General features: G+C 40.3%; 1 protein-coding gene across 1 annotated transcript in view; it reads right to left on the bottom strand.

Annotated features, from left to right (window-relative positions):
* PHLPP1 (PH domain and leucine rich repeat protein phosphatase 1) overlaps positions 1-26442 on the bottom strand; it is a 155131-nt gene that overhangs the window by 46178 nt on the left and 82511 nt on the right. Inside the window, exons 3-4 of the mRNA XM_086740321.1 lie at positions 26230-26355; positions 8800-8966 (exon numbers count right to left, since the gene is read on the bottom strand). Of these exons, the coding sequence (XP_086596447.1) occupies positions 8800-8966; positions 26230-26355 (293 nt within the window). The remainder of the gene's footprint in view (positions 1-8799; positions 8967-26229; positions 26356-26442) is intronic.

The following is a 26442-nucleotide window of genomic DNA, read 5'->3' on the forward strand; positions in this document are numbered from 1 at the left end:
AAAGATGACTGGGGTGGCCTGGTGGGAGGGTGGTGAATGAAACTAAGAAATACATTAACTAACTCCAATGCAGTGTTTAGCTTCAAGGTTTTTTGCACACATTCTTGTGTACAATTTTCCTAGACCAAAGCAGCAGGGCGGGTGGGGGGGGAAGTCACTCTCCTTCCCCCTCAATGTATCTGGATTACATCTCTGCTACCCTACTGTATGTTTTAATGGGTGTTTATTAAGGGTCTTCTATGAGTAATCTAATCATTAAGGATGAACTGGTTAACAGGTATACATTGTATGTAAGGGAAAATAAGTAGTACATCCAGTATTGGATATACTCCTACACAAGCTGAAAATTTACTTATAAGTGTATGTCAAATAATCCACAAAGGAGAGTTCATTGTTAAATCACATTTAAAGGAAAGCTGAAAGACAAACACCATAAATTTAGTTAAAGTTAAGAGATTAATTTAAGACAACTGGCAGGGAAGATATTTTCTTCCTCCTTTGTAAACAGGTTCATTTACAAAATGCTGTGTCGGATTTCTCCTTATGGGGCACTGTCAAGTACAGAACATTACCAAGCCAAACTAACAGGCATGTGCTCAAAGTTAAGATCTAAGTCTACCTCTCATCTTTGGCCACTCACTGCCCACTACACACATCGCAAATGGGTTGGTGCACTTCCATTATGGAGTAGTGCCATGCTGCACATTTAAAATATTTTAAATGCTGAATTGTTTATAGTGCTTCTTACATCTAGATAGATTTACAGTCAATAGCACCAGTAGCACTTGTAGCATCAATATAAATACAGTAGAAGAGAAGTATTTTACAGACTCAAATTTTCTGTTGCTGCTGATTTTGCACAGTGTTGGGCTTTAGATAAATTTTACACAGCAACATCTTTGTTGTTCTCTCACACTCAAATTTTCACTCCTACCAGAAGCAGAGGCACATATTGATGCTGCCCCCATGGTATTGCTGGAAAGAAGAAAAGGCATATCATTTCTTGTTTGAGGCATGACAGTGTAATAACCTCATATCAAATCCATACATATGCTTCCCTTCCTCTTCTCCCTCCTTCCCTGGTTCTAGATTTTACCATCTGTTAAAAAAAGCCAACCTGAATAACAGCATCTCAACACGCTGTGTTCCGTTAGCTTAATAAGCTTTCTATTGTAATGACCAATATATAAACACTTCTCTGACCAAAAATAGTCCTACTTCAAGCTAGAGCAAAATGTTGACTGAACACTAATTGCCATAATTGAGCCAAAAAATGCCCACTTAATCCTGAAGCTGCCACTTCAGGAGTGGTTTTAGTTTGATGTATGCAAAATGAAGACAGGGACTAACAAGAGAAGTTTGCATCATGGCAAAGCAATGAACTGACATGCTAATTTCAAATTCAGATCTACCCGATGTGCACAGCAGAGGAATTTCCATTACACAGTACAGCATTTGTATTCCACTATGCTTGTGGGGGGGAGAATAGTATATTTGAATTGGCCATACATTGTCATTGAAACGCAGCCATAACAGACTCGTCTGACAAAACCAGTCTTGCCCTACTCTTACCAGAAGCAGCTGAAACGCAGTATTTCAGTATACACAAAACAGCTTAATAAGGTTCTCAGCTTAAGGAAAACAATCACTTTCCCAATACTATCTTCACTATTTGGGCTATCTCATGACTATGCTGTGGTTGCAGTTGAACATCATTTCAAGCAGCAGTACAACTGCCCCTCAGCTCCAGCACCATTTCTGAGCAGATCGATGCACTGTGGTAAGTGTTGGAACCGAACTACAACTTGGCACCTTCATGAACACCTGCTACTTTGGCCACTATCTTAATCATGAAGAGAATTTCCATATAAACCTAATGCACCCATTTCCTCCTTGGAAATAAATGGTCCAATTTACTGTCTTTTTGCAGTTGCATCAAATTTGCCCATCTTAGCTTTATTGCCTAAGGGAGCAGCTAGCCTAGTGCCAGAAATACTGTCATAGCATTTCCCTTCCCAGAAAGATGTCGTCGTAAAAGCCTTAAATTAGACAATTAAAATGAACTATTCCAGCCCTCTTGCCCTGCTAAATTTGCCAAGACAGCTGAATAGAGGTAGATTGTTTCTGCAACAGCTAGGGAGATTCTCTTGGATGCTGAAGGTGAATGCTGCACCTAAGTGAGGTCAATAGCAGCCCTCCTCAGCTTGGGCATAGTAGAGTTTTCAATAGATGATACAGAAAGGAGGAGCTCTGCTGGCATTTTCTGCTCAGTTTCTCTGGCCAAGACTTCTGTTCATCCAGAAATCAACTAGCTCATGTCACACTACAAAAACAGATGGAGTAAAGTCATCTCAGGAAAGAGGGTAACTTAGTTTGAGGGCAAAGACTGATTCTGGTCAAGTCAGAAGAAACTTGAATAAATTCACCCCTTAATTATAATTTTCTCCATTAGCTGAATGAATAAATGAAAACATAGTTTTATCTGCATTTTTATTTCCTTCTTCTCCCTTAAATCCCATGTGGGAACAAGAAAAAGAAAGCAAAAAGTAGATTGATAGCTACAATTTTGGTATCTTTGCTATGCTTTATGCCAGCACACCACGAACAGTCATCCTGATATTTCTTCCCTCTACTTGCATTTAAAACTATAAAAGGCACAACAGTTCCAGCATACAGACTTGAGTCTATGTGCCAAAATTAATTGGTAGACGATATTAAGAAAAAAAAAAAAAAAAGGAAGAAAACAGACTGCACTGCACAAAAAGGAATAACCTTAAATCTAGGCAGTTATTTTCAACAAATAATCACAGATGTTAAGTCAAATTCAGACTACCTCCCAAACTCAAGACAACAATAAAGCTTTTATTCTATTACATAGTTGGTAAGAAGACCATAAGGACAAGAAAAACAAAATGTATGTTTTGTTAGTGGGAAATAATCTGAATCCACATTACTGTACTTTGCAGTTCTCAATTTCTGCACGTACCTAGTGTACACTGCTTCATTAATGGGGAAAGACTATCCTCAGAGGAAGAACAAAATTCCTGGGGAAAAAAAAAAATATATATATTCTCCTTCTCTACACTGGAGATCTATACGTGAAATAAAAGAGTATTAGCTAAGAGTGAGCTTCCAAACTGAAATGTGTTTAAATACATGAAAACAAAACCCTTCCTTTGGAAACTGTATCAGAAAGCAACAGACAAGTCACTCAGAGTAGGCTGATACACAATCACTAGACTCTATAAATAGGTTCACTACTTTTTGAAGAATTATTTTAAGAGATACTGTTGTACTTAGCCTAATAGTTTCACTAAAATTAATTCAATTAACAACTGTGATTTCTACTTTTAGACTGTTTTTAAAATTCTATTTTATAGCATATTTCTTAGCACCATCTATTTTTCTCCTAACACTATTAAGGAGTTCACTGCTCCAATTTAAACAATCCAAAAAATCCTATGTGTTTCAGGCATTAAATCAATTTTGCAATCTTCCCCACTTAGTCACTTGTAGCAACTTGATTTTGCAATTTATTTTTCTTTAACCAAATGTCACTGATCTTTGCCAAGTATTCACGAGGGTACTTTATTGAGCTTGGAAGGGTACACAGGAGCTACACAAAACACAACCAGTCATGAAGATTTGGAAAGATGCCCTTAAAAAAAATCCAAACTCTTCCTTCAATGCATTTACAAGCTGAATAAAAGAAAAGCAGTGAAGTTCCATAACAACATATTCAAAGTGTTGTCTTTAGTATTATAAATAGCAAAAAAAAAAAAAAAATTCAAAGACGACACAGCTGAGAAAAAAGTAGAAACAGAACATAGCAAATACTGGATGGAGTTTGTTACTAGTAGACCTCTGGTAGTCAATATTATGCCAACTTCTCCTTCTTGCCCTACTGCTTTAGATGGCTATGCTTCAGTCTTCAGCTTCAAGTGAAAGAGGAGAAACAAGTATAGGAGGTTTCCTGGCTCTGAGACCACCATAATGTGAGAGAAAGCTCCCAGCATCTTCCCACACCATGGAGTGTTCAATGGCACTCCATTCCTTGCAGTAGCAAACTTCCCACATAAAGCTGGATTAATTTAAACAACATCAATAAATGTGTGCATTTAAAAGCAAATTCCTTTCCAGAAGAGCATCCTAAAAACAAAACAAAACAAAAACCAAACCACCAAACCACCTCCCCTTAAAAAAAAAAAAAAAAAAAAAAGCCAAACACCCAAAAAACATAACCAAAAATCCAAAACCTCACAAAAAAGGAGAAAATTCAATTTTTTTCCAGTTCACCTACTGGCAGTGCCCTGTGGTGCATGGCAAGGAGGAATATCTATTTGCTATGTCATTAATCTATCCGACTTTCCTCACTAACCTCAGTTTCATACACTAAAAGCAGTAATCACAAGGAGCACTTCAATGTACTTTGAGACCAAGTGCCAGGCTGGAGACTTTCCTCCCTGCTCCTCAATCTCTAGGGACAAGCTAGGATCAAACTACATCTCACTCTGACTTCTAGCAAGCTTGTCTGCTGGGTTCACGCTAGTTGGGTCACTAACACTGTACCTTCCTCACTGTCTGGGAACCTAAGTGTTCTCTGAGCAATGACTGCATTTCAAAATACCTACTTACCGCACAATGGGTTTGTAAGGAGGGCTTTGGTTTAGAACCCCCCCAAATTCTGGGGTTTCATATAACAACAGCTATCCTACAGTTGGAAGTAGCAAGGGATTTCAGAAACACTTGCATCATTATCTCAGAGGCCTCTAGCCTTCTCATATCCTATAGATGCAACTTCAACTTCCTATCACTAGCCCAGAAGAGCTTCAGCTGAGAAGCCTGAGAAGACAGATGATTTCTAAAGGGGCTCTGGGAGAGAAGAGATACCAATGGATCTTAAGATAAAAGTCTCTATAATCACTGTTAATTATTAACAACCACAATCAGAATGAGAACTTGTTCTTCAGATAAAATTGGCAAGCATCATTTTGTTTATTGTTAAAAAAAACTTTGTGGTTTATTACATCCCCTCTTTCCTCTTTCTTTCCTTTTTTTTTTTAAAAAAAATAAAAAATAAAAAATCTGCAACAGGCTTATATTAAAAATCCAAACTGACAACTTTTTAATATTAACAATTTTTTCCAATAGCACTACTTGTAAAGATAAAGCATGCTTACCCAGTGAAGCAGAACAACAGTGAATAAAGACTATGGTTTATTCATTTGCTTCAAACCTAGAGCAATAGTACTGTGCAAAACTAGGAAGATTGAACTCTTGTTTGCATTTCAGAACAAGAGCCATGAAGCTGCATTGTAGATAAGGGGAAAGCGAGGTTTCAGAACACAGTGTACATACAACTCTCAACTTTATGGTAAAAAAAAAATTAAAAACTCACCAACTAACAGTAAAAGAGTGCAAGCAGTACAATTTGTGACAACTTAAGAAAACAGAATTTCTTCAATCACTCTACCTACAGTTTACAGGAGCTAAAACACCAAGGGCTTTAACATAAATTCTGACTCGATGCGGGTATTATCACAAGACACGTCAGTCACTTCTCATACTGCAACAGCTAGGCAATCTTTCAACTGGAGAATCTCCTCTCTCCTCCATCAGAAAAACACTTTCCTATTGTTTTTAAAAAAGCTACTGTGAGGGAAAACAAGTCCCAACATTTGTTGTGGTTTTGTTTGTGGTTTTTTTTTTTTTTTTCAACACAGATGAATCTTTGGATTTTATACGTAGTATGAAATATATATTCTCTGGTAAGCAGTAAAAAACAAAAATGTATATACCTTTCAATATGCAGACAGTTCAGTTACAGAAGTGCACAGCTGGAGACTATCTACAGCAACAGAACTTAAAGTCTGAGTAAGTAAAGCAAGTGAAAGTGTAGCTATTGGGATAAAAAGTACATCTACACCTCTGTAAACCTTCACAGGGTACCAGCAACTTAGTTTCCAAGATGGAGATTTTTCACTTATGCTGTGCACTGAGCAGGACCAAATATTTTATTCAGAAATTCAATTAATTACATTATTTTAACAACTGAAAGAAGTAACTGTGTAAGCAAAAGTAGGAATTCTTGTTTTTCTCCCAATCCATTCCTGACTGTACCTGCCAAGTCAGTGCATGTCAGCATCTCATTACTATGACTCAGCTGCTTCTAAGTCTACTCAGTGAGTAGCTGAAAAGTTGGTATTTTCTTCTGTGTTTGCCATACCTCGTTTTGAAATCCAGCATTCATGAGCATTTGTTAAATTACCACCTAAAGTGATTTATTAAGAGGAACAGCTAGCACCAAGAGCTGTTTATAGCAAGACAAATTTTCCTAGACTGCCTTGCTAACCATATTTTAATCAGAAATTGTACCAGGGAGGGCAGGTATATAAATGCCAATGCATTTTGTTAACAGCATCCAAGCACATGGTTATTTTGGAGCCTTAAATAGTTCTGGGCTTGATTCACTGGTGCTGTGCCCTGTGTGCGGCTGCAATTTAGCAACTGAAAATTTGGTATAAAAGCCAACAGTACGAAATTCAAACAGCAGAGATTTTGTACTTGCTTTGCAGTGGTTTGAAAGAACATAGGTGAACAAAAAAAAAAAAACACATTTGGTTTATCCAGTCAAGTATTACCTCGTGTAACCCCCAAAAGATCTGAAAATGGTTTCCTGAAATTGGATTAAAAAGAAAAAAAAAAAAAGTCAGACAAATAACAACTTGTGTTCCCAGGAATGAGTGAGCTTCCCTTACTTTGCACATGCTTTCATACTGGGATTCACTAATAATTTAAAAAATACAGTGTTCCCTTCTTGCTAGATATTTGTGTATTTACTCACTACAGAAAAGCAGACTAACAGTAGCAGCTGAGCTGGCTCAAAGCTTTCTGGCAGCAAAAGTAAAATTCAAGTTTTCCCACCCTAAAGAGAAGCTGGGACTGTGCTTCTTAGGGCTGAAAGGATGGCTTGGAAGAGCACTCCAGGGCCGGGCTCGTGCTTTTGCCGCTGTTGGGAAGCAGAAGATAACCGATGGGGCACTGCTCTTCCTAATCCTCAGCAACAAATGCCACCTCACACAGTCCTTTCTACTGGGCACAGCAACGGGAGAAGCAGCAGCTTCCAGCTACTCACTGCCTGGGTGATGCCACCTGTACTGGATGAAGATAAGGCTGGAGGACATCAGCAGTGGCAGAGGGAAGGTCAGTGCCAAGAGGCAGGAGTTCATGAGGCACTGTCTCTGATCCACTTGAACAGTGCTGTGTAACCACTGTCTCTGATCCACTTGAACAGTGCTGTGTAACCTTCCTAATAATTTTTTTTTTTTCTCCACACCCCCCCCCCCCGCCCCCGCAGAAGTTCACAGGCCTTCCTGTGATGGCTTGGCAAGATCAAAGCAATGGATGCAGAGCAGACTATCATTCACTGACAGAATTAGGACCAGCTGTCAGAAGAATGAGACACTTAATCAGTTTTGCACCACCTAAGGTATATGTCACTTCTCCAGATTTTCCTGATGCAGAATCTCAGAAAACATACGAGTTTTATTTAGTCACCTGAACTCTTTCACTCCTGTACATTCAGGCCCACCTAAGCAAGAAAAAAAAATTAACAGTCTATTAACTTTCAGCAAGACTCTTCAGCTGTTCCTACAACTGCAACACCCAGAGAACTTTAAACAGACAATGAACATTGCCCATTGCATTATTTATAAGTGCTTTCTAATCCTTGACAGAATTAGCTATATGTAGATGGACAAAATACAGTATCTCCTGTAATGAAAAATAGTAAAAATTCATTAAAATAAAGACATTCATTATCTGTCCGTGTTCATCACCTAACTTATGCTAAAATTCCACTTGCTATCTGGAGACCTATACTGACATTCACAGAACATTTAATCCAGTATTCCTCTCCAGACTGTGTTCATTAGCTCTTGGAATCACTGCTTGCTTTGTTTGTGAAGCAGACCTGCTGGATTCATTCATCTTCCATTATGCCAATTTTTTTGTTTTTCTAAAATGAAATTGGAATTACATAAAAATACAACAGTCCGCATAATCCATCTTGTATTTTTCAGTTGTTTTTCTAAGAGGAAGTGATTTAGAAATGTAGTTTAAAACATTTTGTTTGACCAGTACCATCCACAAGTATAATCCTGAGGTACTCTGCAAGTCAGTTACCACTGAAATTAAAATCACAGTTTTATATTCAGTATGGAAACATTCATCTTTCTGAATACAGAAAGCCTGTTGATTCCACACTTCTGGGACACATACATTAAATTATTCAGATCACCGACTGTGCTGCTGTCTACCCACTTGTTTTATTTTCAGATGAGCTGCAGTGGAAAGAACAACTGGAAGGTCACATTTACTAGGAAAGAAGAATGAGGGTTGAGCAGGGTAGAAAAAGGACAAAAAACTTCTAAGTCAAGTGACACACAGTACTGTTCCTACCTAGAAGGCACCCCTTTGATGGGCAGCTCACCAACTCATATTCACTCATGTGAGTCAAAGATTGAAGAACTAAAGTCTGGCTTCAGCAGGCAGATAAAAACAACGCATTCTGAAAACTGTGTTTTAGATTGAAAATAGCCTTCTATTTACATGAAAAACATTAAGTTTCTTATGAAAGCTAGTCTGTCTCTAACACACAGAGTTAACCAATTTCAGAAGTGTTACAGCCAGGCCAATCCTCCACAAGACGAGGTAGTAATTTTTTAGTAAAGCTCCTGCAGACCAGCGGTCACATGGCTCCAAGGGCAGAGGAAGACCAGTAGAACCGTATCACTTTACCTTTGTAATTCACTAAGCGCTCTACTTGTGGATGGGCTTGGATTTAGCCTCAGGAAGTTCTGCTTTAAATTGAGATGAGTGAGGTCTTGGCTATAAAACAGGTTGGCAGGCAGGTGCTCCAGGCTGCAGCATGAAAGATCCACTGAGCTTATGCGTTGTGATGCAACCTGGAAGTCAAGAGGTACACCAATACATTAATATTGTAATAAAACAAGAACATTTCCTTCACTCCTACTAGCATAAGATAAACTGGTTTTAAGCACAGAAGTCAGTGTCAGCATACACAGCTGATCTAGCACAGTTTACATCATTGCTGCAAATTTTGCCACGTTCTCTTGCTTTGCCTCAGTGCTAAAACCAGATGGCCATACGCAGCCAACCATAGACGGCTATCAGGGTGAAAAGTGCAAAGGTTTGTCAAACTCAGAAGTGAAATGGATTCATTTTCATCAATGAAGTTACACAATGCTTTACAACCAGAGAAAAAGATAAGAGATTTGACATAAACTTTTAGTCCTTTAGTCAGCAAGTAACAGCAGCAAAAACAGTGCCTAAGTCTTCTATATTGCTGCACAACTGGTCAGTATACCCAAGGGAGTGGAGGTGAGAGGATAACAGTCATCACCCTATCTCTGTTTCAAGGGTCAAAAAGAGGTATGAAATGGCAGAAGAAAGTTACCCCATTTATATCTCACTGGAGAGAAAAAAAACCACAGCAGCAGCAAAGCACTTAGCACTCAACTCTTCTCCATGAATTAGAAAACTGTCCAAGAGCAACAAAAATGTGTCAAAACCAAAACTGAGATGTAAGAGTTTAACACTGTTTTCTGGAAAGGGGAAGGTAAAACAAACACAGTCTATAGAGATCAAATCGTACCACCTAGCACTACACAGAGCTAGCACCATTCCACAGAGACCTATAGACAACAAATTCAAGTAACAGCAACTCCGCCCCTTACCGAATCTCTACGATACAGCTGGGTGGACTACATCTTGCTGCTTTACTTATTTACTTGTCTTTATTAAAAAAAAAAAAAAAAAAACCAAAAACAACAAAAAAAACCAAACAAAAAAAACCAACCAACCAAACAAAAAACCAACAAAACCCACAACAACAACAACAAAAAAAAAAAAACCACCAAAACACTGCAATGTAGAGTTCGTATATTTTCTGCCCAATGCTATTAAAATAGCCTTTCATAAAGCAGAGTCATGGAGTTGGCTACGTGACAAAGTACCACCACACAGTAGTATAAACCAGTGTGGATGGCGGGCAAGGAGGAGGGGTCAAATGCTAGAAGGCGGCGATGTGTTTTTGGAACAAGCATGGCTTAGATCAAAGGAGTAGAAGCAAACAACTTCTCCACCATTTTAGACTTCTAGAACTGCACAAACAGTGCTCAAATGGTTACACATTCTACCAGCTGCTCACTGCAAGAGAAGCAATCATTTCATTCTGTCATTGGCACTTTTACTGGCCTCACATGCTAGGATTCTGGAAGTACAAACACAGCATCTAAGGAACAAAAAGAGGAAAACCGCCAACAACTCATATTCATTGCCCAGTGACAGTCTACAAGAGCTTCTGAACCCTGATGAAGGAGACACCACCCAACCTTCTGGGCAGAAACACAGCCCTTGCCATAATGTACCCTGAACCTACAGACATCAGGTTTTGCTGGCAGAAGTCAAGTAGCTTGCCACTGAAAGGAAGGACAAGGTTTTTTCTTCCTTTTTTTTTTCCTCTCCAATGCAAGCTACACAGGATAAGTAGTCTCTATTATAGACACACTGCCATAAGCTTCGAGAGGAACAGACGGTGCAGTGTTTTTCTCCAATGTGGCCATTAATAATCCAGTCCTCCCACATTCATTAAAATGCTCAAATTTTTGTTACTCAATTAGTTCAGTCCTTTTGTTACTGTAGCTACTGTTCTTCTTCCCCCTGTAGTATTAGACAAAAATTATTCATAGGCTATTCTGAGCAGTCATTTCTGAAAGCTAGGTATTCAGTATGTTTACGGTGCCGGAACCTGTCCAGCATGCTACAGTTCTCATCACACTGAAAACAAAAGAGATGAAAAAGCACTGACATCTGTTAAATTAAAAAGGAGAATGTGTAATTTCAGGTGTAATGCTTACATACACTGTTCCTCCAACTACTTGTTTGGAATGTGATATGAACAATAATAAGCAACCCCAGCAGTGCTTAGCAAGGCATGTTACTCTAAAAATATCTGAAGTACCAGAACTGGTAACTCTGAGTGTGAATAATGATAAAGGAGCCAAACAAATCCCAATTCTACTCTCATCTCAAAAACAAAACAAAAAAAACCCACAAAAACCCCAAAGATGCAAATCCTTTCCTAAAATCATCAACCCCTGTGAAAAAAAAAAAATCTAATTAGAAGTAATTTTGTTTTTACAAGTTCTATGTTCTTGTTATTTTTTGTTTGCTTGATTTTCTTTAAGGAATCCCTTTGTTATATGAAGAATTTAAATAAGCTTTTTAATGCAATTGACATACACTGAATGATACATCTACCATAGTGATAACGGTAAAAGTTAAAATCATATTTTAAAAGGTGTTAGTTCTGGAATTGACTAATTTTATTGAAGTCTTTTGTTAACAAAACAGTACTCTAAGAATTAACTTCTGAATTCTTACAAGGAATACTCATATAAACAAAGACCGTTCTCACAAGCAGGGATAAAGACTTCTCTTTTCATTGGTCAATACTGTTCTGTAACAAATACCTAGAGAACAGAGGGACAAGACGAAAAACAAAGAAGAATTATGAAGAACAACATCTTAACAATATGTTGGTTCACCAGAAACTTTCACCAGTTTTGAAGTTGAGTATTGAAATTCTGAAATTATATTGTCCTCAAATTGAACAATAAAGGGATCTCAGTCTTGCAATCATCTTCAATTGACTTAAATGCAGTGCATATGTGTGCTTGCTATCATTTATTAGAAGTAAAGCATTCTTCTAAGAGATTATAGAGTTTTTAACAAGGCACTGGGTTTCCTTGACTCACTGAGGGGAATCACTGCAGGGATACAATGATAAAGGGTAAGAAAACGCTGACTAGAGTATCCCTTCACAATCAAAGAAAAAAAAAAAAAAAAAGCATCTGGAGGAAGGGACATTATTTGCAGAAAGTAGGGTTTCCACTAGAAGAAAATAAAGAACCCAAGACATTCCACTATAAATAAATACCCCAACAAGTTATCTGGACTAGGTTCATCTCAAACAAAAACAGTGAAGAGAGTAGTAGCAGTGCGGTAGGAATGCTAGAGGTAAAGGCTTTCTAGATACATGTGGAACCTGCATCAAGCGCTCACTATGGCTTGTTTGGGTTTTTCTTCTGGTTTATATGCTTTACATACATACATAAAAATAAAAACACAAGCAGCACAGTTCACGACTCCCCAGGCAGAAGAAGCCATTGCCCAGACCAACCCCTCTGAACATCATGTCATCCCATCTTAAACGGCAACATTTGTTTTCACATGAAAACCCTGTTGCATTTCCACTACGAATAACATGAGGGAAATAGCTTCGTGGAAGATGGCATATGACACCCTCTCAGCATAAGCTGTACAGTTAACATCTGTCTTTGCCAGAGAAGCAAGACATGCAACAGCTTGACAGCAGGGTAGCTCAAATTACACAGCAAGATCTTACACTTTTTGAAGTCCACTTCTTAGTTGAGATTTTTAAATCATCACAAATATAAAGAAACAAGATGAAACACGCAGCTTTTTCCATTCCCTGAATATGATGTTTAAACACTTTATCATCAATCTTTGTATTGCAATGTCTCCCATTGCACTACTAGAGGAGCAGTAACAGGGTAAGGCCAAATTCAACTTTCCACATTAAACCGCAAAGTCCAATGCAAGACTTTTTCCAGTTCTTGTTGCAGCCGCAGTTATGCAGCCCTGATCTACAATCTTTTAAGCTCCTTTTTTTTTTTTCTTTCCAGTCTCCATGTGAGTACGGCATACTGAAGTGCGCTGCCAGAGAAGTGGTATACAACTATAGCGCATGTACTACAAAGAGCCCTGATCTACCCACTGCAAACACCAAAAAGCTGTCATCCTGCTTTTAATTTTCCCCCAGCAGCAATAAATGCAGCTTTATTCCGCAAATACCACCACAAATAATGCTGCCAGGGAGCGTTCTCCCTCCTTCAGGCAGTATGCCTTCTGCTACTCCTCACCTAAGAGCTGCACATGTGGCAAAGAACTAGCAGTCTCCCAAATATGAAAACTCACTTTTAAACATGTGTTATTTGTGCCACAATAGTACTTACAAGTATAAACAGTGATTCACAAAAGCCAGCAGTACCTTAAATAAAAACGGTTTCACCAAGGTGTTTTGAATTTATTTAATTATTATTTTTAAAAAGGAAACAGTATTTCAAGAATAGTGAAAGTATGATATGGGTTCACTGTAAATCTTTAGCAGCTGGCAACAAAAATACAGAAAAATATTTGTATCAACCAATATTCTTGCCTCTCCTTGCTACACAGGGCTAAAAACCACTTTGCTTTGTCCATCAGTATAATGCCACCTCTGTCACCGAGCTATGCAACAAGACTGATTACTGTCTTTGTTTTAAAGCCTTGGCTATCCTACAAAAATGATCTGTTGCTGACAATGGATGTCAGCAATGGACACAGCTGAACCCAGCTGTATGGACAAATACAAGCCTTGTTTACACAAGGACATCTTTTGGTGTGACCTGTGGTGTGAATTTCAACCAACGTAATTATGTCTTTTTCCTGTTTACCCTCATCCCATTCCCTATAGCTCTATTCAGATAAGAAATTACTATCTAGGAGTTCAACAAAAGACAATTAAAATAACTAAACAACCCGCACTGTACAGGCAGCCAAATTCACAGTCTGTTTGAACTGAGTTGACAATGTTAAATTACACCTGCTGTAGGCATGCTAATGCAAAGGCAGTGTAATTTTTCTCCTTTAGGATTTGTTTTTAAACAGTTCGATAATCATCACATCCCACCAATGCCTGCATAAGGCTTAACTAAACAGTGGTACATACGTTTGAAATATCTAAACTAACTGCTTAGAGCAACCAGGTTCTCCTCACCTCAGAACTAACCTTGCTTCAAATCCTAATCCTCCTTTCTATTCAAACATCAAAGCCCTGCTTGGCAGAGAGGCCTCCCTCCGCTGAGCTGAACTCCACAGCCAGGAAACACATCGGTACCCTCAGCCACAGCCAAGAGCTGAGAAAATGTTCAGACTGGTAAACAAGCTAATGCCAAAAATCTTAATGAAAGAGGGGGGAAAGAAATAAAAAGGGTTTATTTTTCTTTAATGTCACATATTTTCATTTTTAAATGACAGCTTTTAAAATGGGTGCAGTCCAAAGGGTGAAAAGGTAAATGGTTTGGCCTTTCCTTTCTGTCTTTTTTTTTTTTTTTTCCCCCAAAAGTTAAATTAGATGCATGCCAATTCAAGCTAAGGGCTTTGCAAAGAAAAGATAAAACTCAGCAGAGGCTTGAAAGCACAGCAGTCAGATTTACAAGCCCAACAGGCAACACCATAGGCAAGAGCCATAATTGCCCACTAAGACGAAGGGAGGAGCCCACTTCAGTGTGGCAGTGTTAACAGGGCACGCGCTTCTCACCTCATCTTTTCTCCATAGGCGATGCAGCCAAAACACCTCACACCAGCAAGACCTGTGGGTGCGAAGATTATTTACCTTGTCCCTGCTCTCCTCAGCTCTGAACAAAGATTTCGATAGCGTGCAGAAATAGCTCACTTCTACTTTTGACCCTTGTGCAAAGCTGCAACAACTTAACTGAAAACAGTAGCAGCAAATGTGTGTGAGGAGGGAGAAATGTAGAGGTAATGAAACACAAGTAGAGTTCCTCAACCCTTCATGACCAAAGTGCAGAAGAAATTTCATAGGCGTGAAAGTCAGTGTCCCAGGATTCGCATCAAGATCTTGAAAGTGAGAATTTGTCAAAAAAGTTACATTCAACACCTGTCATTTGGTACTGTCTGAAGTCATAGAATCATAGAATGGTTAGGGTTGGAAGGGACCTTCAAAGGTCATCTAGTCCAACTCCCCTGCAAGGAGCAGGGACATCCCTGACTAGGTCAGGTTGCTCAGAGCCTCATCCAGCCTGGCCTTGAACGTTTCCAGGGATGGGGCTTCCACCACCTTTCTGGGCAACCTGTTCCAGTGTTCTATAACCTGCATTGTAAAAAATTTTTTCCTAATTTCTAATCTAAATCTACCCCCCTCTATTTTAAAACCATTACCTCTCATCCTATCGCAACAGGCCCTACTAAACAGCCTTTCCCCATCTTTCTTGTAGGCCCCCTTGAGGTACTGGAAGACCGCTATCGGGTCTCCCCGGACCCTCCTCTTCTCCAGGCTGAACAGCCCCAACTCTCTCAGCCTGTCCTCATAGGAGAGGTGCTCCAGCCCTCTTATCATCTTTGCGGCCCTCCTCTGGACCTTCTCCAACTGGTCCATGTCCTTCTTGTGTTGGGGGCTCCAGAACTGGACACAGTACTCGAGATGGGGTCTCAGCAGGGCAGAGTAGAGGGGGAGAATCACCTCCCTCGACCTGCTGGCCACGCTCCTCTTGATGCAGCCCAGGATGCGGTTGGCCTTCTGGGCCGCAAGGGCGCATTGCCTGCTCATGTTAAGCTTCTCATCCACCAGCATTCCCAAGTCCTTCTCCTCAGGGCTGCTCTCAATCCATTCCCTCCCCAGCCTGTATTTGTGCCTGGGATTGCCTTGACCCATGTGCAGGACCTTGCACTTGGCCTGGTTGAACTTCATGAGGTTGGCACGGGCCCACCTCTCCAGCCTGTCAAGGTCCCTCTGGATGGCATCCCTCCCTTCCAGCATGTCGACGGCACCACACAACTTGGTGTCGTTGGTGAACTTGCTGAGGGTGCACTCTAACCCACTGTCCATGTCACCGACAAAGATGTTGAACAGGGCCGGGCCCAGCACGGACCCCTGAGGGACGCCACTGGTGACCGGTCTCCACATGGACAATGAGCCGTTGACCACCACTCTCTGAGTGCGGCCATCCAGCCAACTCCTTATCCACTGAGGGGTCCGTCCATCAAACCCATGTCTCTCTAGTTTAGAGAGAAGGGTGTCGTGCGGGACAGTGTCAAAAGCTTTGCACAAGTCCAGGTAGATGATATCCGTTGCTCTCCTTTGTCCACCGATGCTGTCACCCTGTCATAGAAGGCCACCAAATTGGTCAGGCACGATCTACCCTTGGTGAAGCCACGTTGGCTGTCACCAACCACCTCCTTGCTCTCCATGTGCCTTAGCATGGTTTCCAGAAGAATCTGCTCCATGACCTTGCCAGGCACAGAGGTGAGGCTGACCGGCCTGTAGTTACCCGGGTCTTCCTTATTCCCCTTTTTAAAAATTGGGGTTATGTTCCCCCTCTTCCAGTCATCGGGGACCTCACCAGACCGTCACGACTTCTCAAATACGATAGCCAGTGGCTTGGCAACTTCATCCGCCAGTTCCCTCAGGACCCGCGGATGGATCTCATCAGGACCCATGGACTTGTGCACCTTCAGGTTCCTCAGATGATCCCGAACCTGCTCTTCGAGTACAATGGGCAGTTCTTCATTATCGCAGTCCCTGCTTGCACCTTCTACAGCTTGGGCGGTGGGACAGGAACTCTTGTCGGTGAAGACTGAGGCAAAAAAGTCATTGAGAACCCCAGCCTTCTCCATGTCCTGGGTAACCAGGACACCAGTCCCCTTCTGGAGGGGGCCTACATTTACCCTGGACTTTCTTTTGTCCCCTACGTACCTATAGAAGCTCTTCTTGTTGCATTTTATATCCCTGGCCAGATTCAGTTCTGCCAGGGCTTTGGCCTTCCTTACCTTATCCCTGGCCACTCGCACAGCCTCTCTGTAGTCCTCCCAGGCTACCTGTCCCCACTTCGACCCTCTATAGGCTTCCTTTTTCACTTTCAGTTGGTCCAGGAGCTCCTTGCTCATCCACACAGGCCTCCTGGCCTTTTTGCCTGACTTGTTTTTCATCGGGATGCACTTCTGCTGAGCTTGGAGGAGGTGCTCCTTGAATACAGACCAACTTTCCTGGGCCCCTCTTCCCTCCAGGGCCGCCTCCCATGTCACTTGGCCCATCAGGTCCCTGAAGAGGCCGAAGTCCGCCTTCCTGAAGTCTAGGGCAGAGAGCTTGCCATGTAGTTTCCTTGCTGCCCCGTGGATCTTCAACTCCACCATGTCATGGTCGCTGCAGCCAAGGCTGTCCTTTAGTTTCACATCCCCCACCAGCCCCTCCCTGTTGGTGAGCACAAGGTCGAGCATGGCACCCCTCCTTGTCGGCTCCTCTATCACCTGCAGGAGGAAGTTGTCATCCACGCATTCCAGGAACCTCCTGGATGGCCTCTGCCCTGCCGTGTTGTCTCTCCAACAGATGTCAGGGTGGTTGAAGTCCCCCATGAGGACCAGGGCCTGTGACCGTGAGGCTGCTCCTATCTGCCTATAGAGCACTTCATCTGCTCTATCCTCCTGGCCAGGCGGCCTGTAACAGACCCCTACCGTGACGTCCCCTGTCCGTCCCCATCCTCTAATCTTGACCCATGAGCTCTCTGTCAGCTCCTCCTCCATCCCCAGGCGGAGCTCCACACACTCCAGCCAGTTGCTGACGTAGAGAGCGACACCCCCTCCTCGTCTCCCCTTCCTGTCTTTTCTAAAAAGCCTATACCCCTCCATGTTGACGCTCCAGTCGTATGTGCCATCCCACCACGTCTCCGTGATGCCAGTCATTACCAGAATAGGAGTATTTTTGCTCCTCCAGGAGAAAAAGTGCTCCTCTTTTAGAGACCAGGTACTGGAACCAATATTACACAAGGAGCGACATCACTGTTACCCTGGTGGTAGTCGTGCTGGGATGTTCACACTGATAAGATCCCTGCAAGGACAAGGCTTAAGATGCTACCTGGAGTTAAGGGACAGTAATTGGCTATAGCATTAAGCTACTTATAATGCAGACATGTGAATCTCCATTTGGTGGAGCAAGGAATATTAATATCCTTAAAACAACTTGACTGAAAAAAATCCATGTGTAAATATTGCAAAATAGGTTACAGTCTCACAAAAATTGAGAAATACCCGTTTTTCTTCTTACAAGTTGTGTTAGACTTAATTTCTTACCAAGACAAGTTGTTGTACTGGCAGCATGCAGGCTTTGCAATGAGCAGCCCTCCAGCTAAGATTTTCTAACAGTATGCATTTACTACATATTTCAGACTCTTGCCAGTGAGACTTTCAATAGTTGTTCACTTATCTGAATCTCCTGAGTTCCACTTGGAGAGGGGCTGTGGGGTTTTGTTTAAGTAAGAGGTTTTACTAGGTCCTCGGTTTCTGGCCTAGGTTCTCCTACACAGCTGCATCATAACGATTAACTCTACAGTGAGATGAAGTCTCTTCATGTCATTATTTCATAGACTCAGAAAGTCCTTCTGACCAAAGTATTTTATGCTACAAACAATCATGAATAAGCTCTACTGGCTTGGGGCCTAAAACTGGTCTCCAGCACTCACCCTCTCTCCTCCCTGGACACCTTCCTCCTTCACTGACTACAGAAGGTGCCTATAGGACACCAAACATCCCTAAAATTAGTTTTTGCTATTAATTCCTCTCCATTTTTCCTCTCTGCTAAACTTTGCTTGGAAAGGCTCTCACTGTTACAGCCATTCAGTTTCAAGATCGATTCAGTTATCGCCTTACACGTACTGAAGTACCACGCAATGTCAGTTCCTGCAACCCCCTCCAGTCTCATGGGATCTGCTCACCACAGACACTTAGTTCCCCTGAGCCTCATTAAGAGCAAAGTTACATTCCCCCACTTGCTCCCACTCCTCTACCTCCAGAGATTACTGAAAACACTTTGGGATCCTCCTGGATTGAACACACCTTAAAAGGTAGCATCTGTGATGCCTCACTGAGCTTCTAGCTGTAAGGAATGGCAATGCTTTCTCATATTCATGCAAGAGCTGCATAAATTCAGCTTCAATAATATCAGAACTTGATTTAGAGGCTTCAAAAGACATTACTTGAAAGCTATTCCAGATGTGTGGGCGATACCTAGTTTTCTCACTCTTGGCTGCAAGACTTCAATAACTACTCTATTATTGACTGAAGGCAGCAAGACCAAAACAAGGACAATAGAGTCTCTACATTTCAGCAAGGAAAAATAAAAAAAAATTAAAATAGTTAAGCTATAGTTTCTGCAGAACAGAAATTAAGAGAAAAGACTGAAGTCACCAATTACATCACTTTGGAATCAGCTGAACTACTTTGACATGGAAAACTAACGAGATGAGCCAAACCAGCAAGCTTCCCTCTCAAACCATTAAGAGAGAGACTGCACTGAAACACACTCAGAAGTTCATTTTCAAAACATCAACTAACCTCCAACACAAAAGGCACCAAAGAATAGGTTTTGCGGGGAAAGAGGAGGAAGAACACTTTCAAGTGTTACCATCAAAAGAGAAACAAAACTAGCTTCAAGTTTGCTTTGCCCAATCTTTTACTTTCAGACAGGAGATGACAAAAAGTCAGCCACAGCAGAAACAACCAGATATGATTGCAGAGCAAACGTCCCAAATATTGAAGATTTTGCACACACAAAAAAAAGGAAGTCAAGTTCCGTGTGGAAACCAGAAGTTTGTTTATGTTCGAATACTTTTAATCACTGCCAAAAGGAAGCCATGAGTTTATTTTTAGGGATCTATTTTTAGAGAAAGCATTATCTCAATATTGTCATTTTATGGTATTAGAGGAAAAAAAAATTGTTTCCTTCTACTAAACTTAGAGTCATCACGTTTCCTGTAAGTAAGGATCAGCTCAACAAAAGCCCCACTGAAAAATGAGAAAATCTTTCAGGGTTCTTTTTTCTTCACTAGATATTGAATCATCAGTTGCAAACAGGCTAATGGTGCTTCTTAGTCTCACAAATGTCAAGAAACCTGCATAATTATTATCCTCAAAGAAAATAAGCTTTTTGCAGAGCCTTGGTTTTGGTTAAAGGCTATTTTCAAAACATGCCACTGATGTTGGCATTCTACTAAACTCATTTTTAGGTCATGCTAATACAGAGACTAATTTTCAAGCCTCCAAGCGCTACTGGCATAAGAAACAAACCAAATACTGCATGGTCATCCTCTCAGCAACTAGCACATCCCTGACCTCCAACTTGTCCCCAGCACACATACAAACACAGTAGCCCAGAATCACAATGGTACATTCAAACATATGGACTAAGACTACAAAGCTATGAGAAAATATCAGAAACTCCTAACTGCAACACAAATAGTGTGTTTGTTGCACATAACTGTTCTCTGTAGAATTACCAAAGGTAATAACCAATAGCCAAATGTAAAAGCAAAAAACATTCATCCAGAAATTCAGATCTCATGGAAACTAAGGTAAAGTTCTCTGTAGGCTTCCTCCAGAAGAGGCATATCCATTGCTTAGGAGACTAAACAGACACCTGGAGAGATGTTGCATATAGTGACTCAAAAGTATAAATTGGCAGCACTACAGCAAGTAACATCCCAAATAACTTAAAATAAACTACTTCAACCTTGCATATGGTTTTTCCCTACACTTGTTATTGGCACTCCTCTGTGGTCAAGGCTTTGGAAAAAGGTATTCTGAGATGGTTCTGACCAGTATGCATTAGAAAAGCCTGTCCATAATGCCTGCAGAGAAAACTGAGGTTTGGCAATAAAAATCCCTGCAATGATGAACTCTGTAACGATGTTACAGCTCATTACAGTATCTAGAAACAGGTCAATCGGCTAGTGGGCAAGCCAAGGCAAATACAACGTAGGGCTAATTTAACCACAAGACTACTGTCTTCAAGCCTTCTTTATAGTCTGAAGGGCATATTTTGTATTAAAAAGCTCTGCAAGTCTATGTTCCACACTGAAGTGGGAATCTGCACTTCAGTCTTTCTCCTGGTTGACCATGCCTGATATGACAAAGTCAGACATTAGCACCTGACAGTATCTAAAATAAAGGTGAAACTATAGGCACAAGTGGATATGGCTTATTACTTGTCACTTTAATTAATGAGCAGAACCTTCTGTGACAAAGGAAAAGGCAGTCCCACAGTTGATAATCTTTCACTAGCTCAAAGGTGGATGAAGCACAGCTGAACAGCAAGTACATCTCTAGCAGTAACGCTCCATTGTTGCTCACTGCATTTCCTCAGCACTGTTCCTGTAGAACACTTGCACAAGCTTATCATCTTGTTCTCCTATTTTGGAGATATATTTGCAGAACTGCAATCACATTCAGGAATTCATTTTTTTTTAATTCAACAGAATGTATATAAATATAGTCTATAAGACCAAGCTTGCGTGCAGTCAGAACTCAGACCTTTTTTCCTCAGCAGAAATAAAAGTCCATTAGACCTTTGTCCACTTCACACAGTTCAGACTCACAATTCACAATATAGTCTCTGAACAAAATTATCAAACTTGTACTGAAAAAACAGCTACAAGGCTGAGGCAGCTGGTCAGAACTGAATAACTTTACAGAAAAAAAAGCTAAAAAGTTAATTTTTAACTGCTCCTTTTAGGTAGGTCTCCACACAAGGTTGACGAAAGATGGAGACTACTGCTGTAGAGGCTCATGCATTACTCACTTATACAGTATAAACTAAATTCAAATCTGTTGTTATTTTCTGCTAGTTTCACAGTGCAAATAAATGTATGAAGAGAACATTCTACACTGACATAAAAGGACTAATACCAATATGGCAGCATGCCCTTCTCCTTTGAATTTACTATTCTTGCTATTTTTAGCACTTTTTTAACATAATGTACACTGACATCATAATTTAGTCTCTCTTTTTCACAGCAGGCTGGGGTCACCTGGAACATCACACACATTTCCACTGCAGACTTGGAAGACAAAGGTGATGGAAACAGGGAAGGGAAAACAGAAAGGCACACAGGAGAAAACTCTGAAGTTTGATAGTTTTTAAACCAAGGATCTGGTTTTGGATATTCCTTGTATTTTAAACAGCAGAGTTCTTTTGTGTATAGATGCAAATCAACCCTGGCACCTAAGCCCCACACAACAGCTTACTCCCCACTCAACATTCTGTCACTGCAGCCACAGCTGTGCAACTCAGCCTGGGAAGTGGTCGATGGTGTGCACACAGATATGGATGTGCGCTGTACATCTCTACCTATCTACATGTACAGCGTGGCCATGCACAGGCAGCTTACTTGAGGCAGTCATGTATTATTTACAGCTCTTGTCTCTCAGCACCTCTCTTCCTCTACCTGCCCAGTTGAACCGATCACTAAAGCAGGAAATAATTGTCGCATGAAACTGTCGACACACTTCCTGCTCTTCTGAAGCCAAGAGGGGAGAAGTTCTGCGGGGTCAGATAACCTGTCTCAGCATGCCCAGTGATGAATGCTATTTCCAAGAAGACAAAATCCCGTAATACATCCCCACTTAAGCTCTGCAATACTGAATTTCTGAAGCAGATGTTGACATCCCATTTTAATTGTATGCCTTGGAACATGAAGGACTGATAACCCTTTTTACTCCAGCCAAACCATTCATGTCATGAGTTGTGTAGCTGTCAGCACTTACAGAGCAATTTCACATGTTCAAAAAACTTTAACCTAAGTTTAGGTGTTAGAAGCATCAAATAGCAGGAGCTCGCCACCACACCCCAAATACAAGCCTCACAACATCAAGTCCCAGCACTCAGTAACACCTTATATGTAAAATTTCCCTCTCTTCTGCTACCTTAAGGGTGTAGCTTTTTACGTGTTGGAAGTGGCAAACAAGGAAAGCCCTCATCATGTCCTCTTCACTGTTAACTGCTCATTCTTCACCCATCCTTCTGCATTTGACATTCTAGTAAACAGTGGCAAATCAGATTTGCCCTGCAAGTAATTGTGCGGGTTCCAGAACCATCATGCCAACTTTATTCAGACAAAATTCTTTAAAGCCATGAAGATGAGCCTTTCTTCCCCCTCCGCACCCCCTTCCCAGTTGCATAAGCTTATTTTTCAACATTTGGCAACAGAATGAACATATTGGATCACAAAGGACCAAATTTGTTGTTGTTGTTTTCCTTTAGAGCTTCCTTAATTAGGACTCCAGAATTTGGAAAGTAAAAGGAAAGAAATGCACTGTGGTATAGAACTATCAATATTAACGAACAAGCTACATTTCCAGCTCTTAAAAATATTCTGTTTTCGGCTAAATCAGCATATCTAAGAGTGACCTATTTGGAGTAAGTATGTCACCAAGTTCGATATTTAGGTCAGTATTTGTGCAGTAATTCCAGTCTGTCCTGAAAACAGGAGTTCTGTTCACCTCAGGACACATGCAGACAGGAAAACCAATCCTAACACCTATTCACAAACCCCTTCCAAAAATTTACTGGGGCAGAGCACGAGAGCTCTTCTTGGCTAAGATAGATTTCACTGTAATGATGAATCAGATTATACAGGAGTGATGCTCATTTTTAATTAAATTGAGCCCAAGTCTCTGCAAACATGAATTCAAAACTTCTCTAGCATACATATATTTATTGCAAGAGTGACACGTTAGGATTTGTCTCGTTCTGGAACACCACTAAAAAGTCAACATTGCCAATATTCTGTGGGGAGAAAGACTGCAGAGCAAGCATTCTTGCTTGCAAGACTGCTTTCAAGATTAAACTTGCTATTTAAAAGTTAAAATAACATCATCTTGTAGCTCTTTTGGAGTATACAGAAGACAGACATGAAATTTTTTTGATAGTTAAAAACTGAATTGAGCAATTTTAATCAAATATTTTACCAAGGAGCTCCTTCTGCATTACAATTTATAATTAAACCTTTCATTACACTTGTGTCAGAAGCCTCAGCTTCCAGCAGCATGCATCAGGAGAATGAGGGACTGCAGAAAAACTACCACTGAACATAACACGAATGTCAGTTTCAAAACAAATGCCATTAAATAACATCTACATTTAAAATACAGTCTTAAATATTGTTCATAATAATTTACAAAAGTGCAAGTATTATAGACATCACCACAATTAAAGAAGAATCTGGAAGCATTATGTGACCTACCTCATAACAAGCAACTAGAAGCTCAAAGTTAGAGAGCCATAACCTCTTCTTTCCTAAATTTGCTTTCTTTAAATCTACAATGCTTTACACGTTATTTTTTTCACTAGCAAGAATATTTCAACTTCTTTGAACTTGAGTAGCTTCCAAACACCCAAGGCAGAGTACCTTATATAAGTGTTGGGGTTTTTTCTTGCGTGAGAATGCTAGCTTGCCTGAACTCCAGAGCGGAAGATTTTTTCTCATTTATTTGTACATGTAAATTAGGGACAATGTACCTTACAATTAAGCACTTGGACAGAAACAGCATCAGCTGGAGGAAATTTGAGTTACTTCTGCAGCACTACTAGTTTCTCTATTTCTGTTCTGCAGAAACAGTGTAACTGCACAGTACTTCCCACACAACTGCCTTGCATACAATCATGCTTGTCTGTGTTTTTCAGTCTAAGGATAGAAATCCCAAACAGTAAAAAAGTAACTTGAAGTAGCAAGTACTGTTTCAAAATCCATGAATCCAGCATGCCGAGTCTGTTTTTGGGGCTGGCCGGTAGAGAGCTGGGGAAAAGGAACCATCACTTTTCCCTTAAAGCACGTTTTACCAACAGAAACAATAGCTTAGTGAGTTTCCTCAGTTCCAACAGTCTGAAAAGACACTTCAGACTATGTATTTTCTTTCTACTCTTACATAAGGAAAATGGGAGGATATCATGATTGCATGGGGATATGTTCTCATGCTGGCTATCGTCCCACTGCTGTTAGTCATTTGGATGAACCAGAGAGAAAGAGAGAAGCACAGCATGGCACAGAATAAGCTTACACTGCCAGTAATTCAGAGGGGCTTTCTGGCCATTTATCTCTACTTCTTAAGTTCATTGTTTTCCACTGTTTTTTCTCACTCATTAGATTTGCCTTTCATTTATCTGATGTCAAAGCCTCTGGAGATGAAAGGGCACTAGTCTCCCAGAAAGAACCACAAAGCAACAAGAACTCAAAAACCTGACAGACTGTGCCTCATCATCTCATAAAACATGTCTTGGGGATTTTTACCCTGAGGCTTAACAGACCTGAGCAGAGATGCCAGAACAGCATCTTTAAAGAGAATTTGAAAACTTACTACAAAAAAAAACCTAAGGGTCATTTTAAATGATGCATGTGTTGGTAGGTGCAATAGTTACTAGTCAAAGAAAGTTTGACATAATAATCTAGCCTCTTAAAAAAAACCCACAACCCAGGCTGTACCACTGGTAATAGCCTGAATAATACATTATTGCAATCTAAAAAGACAGATCCAGCGTGCCATAAATATCTCTAAGTAGTACTACATAAAACCAAGTTGCTTTAACATAGTAAAGAGTATGAACAGACAGCTCTACCAAATATAAAACTAATGGACAGTTTAGGCCCAACTAGAATACCAGAGAGAGTGGTGACAGCACAGGAAAAGAACTTGCACATTAAAAGTAAAAAAAAAAAATAAAAAATAAAAAAAAAATAAAAAATCAGTGGTTCAAGATACGTAAATTATTTTAGAGAGGATTTATCAAAAACGCGGCAGGGATTAAGACATAAAATGGGTAATTGCAAAAACAACCTTTCAACAACATAAAGTGGAACTGAAGAGTCAAATGAAATAGTGCAGGACTTAAATTCCCATAATAAATTGTAGTCTAAGCACAGTAGAAAATTTGGTTTACAAAGGCTTTAGTTAGTATTTATTTTTACTAACATAAAACAATTGCTTTTAAAAAAAAAAAACAACAACAACAACAAAAAAAATCAGAAATAGTTATAAAACTAAAGAGATATTCAGCAACATTTCCAAGCAAGAAACAAAAAATTCCTTACTCGTAGAAATTTAATCTTTAGGCTCTGTGTAAGGAACAAATTTAAACTCAACACGATTTAGGTTTTATTAACACTGAAACAAAGCTTTTTAAATTGAAATTTTGACAGTTATATTTGTCATCCTTTTTGTACTAATGATCTCACAGTCCATCCGTCCAGCTGGATCAAGATGAGAAAAAGGAGGAAGTCCAGCACAGCACTTTGCTTACACAACCACAGTAGAAAGAAGTCTCAGTATAAATGCAAAAAAATTCACCTCCCTATTGCCTGTTACCAAGAGCTCTCAAATTTAGTTTTTGCGTGCAACACTAACAGCAGCAGCATTTCACGAACGAACCTAGAAGAGGGACTATATCGCTGCATGGAAAAGACAGAACTGGGGGAAACGCTATAAACATCCCATTCAGGCAGGAATTAACACTATTCTCACCTTTGATGCTTGTCGAAGCCATCGCAAATATTCAGTGAAGTTATCGAAACAAATGTAGTAGGTCTGGCTTTGAGGTCCAGAGGAGCTAAATGCTAAACAGTGCTGGTGCTTTTTCACTTCTTCCACCTACAGCAGAGACACAAAACTGTTAATGAACAAGAATCAAAAGCCTCTTTTTGAAGAGCTCCACAGGGCAAAGTTAGAGTGTGCCCA

This window comes from Chlamydotis macqueenii, chromosome 2 (genome assembly GCF_036417535.1).
Source record: "Chlamydotis macqueenii isolate bChlMac1 chromosome 2, bChlMac1.mat, whole genome shotgun sequence".
Lineage (NCBI taxonomy): Eukaryota > Metazoa > Chordata > Aves > Otidiformes > Otididae > Chlamydotis > Chlamydotis macqueenii.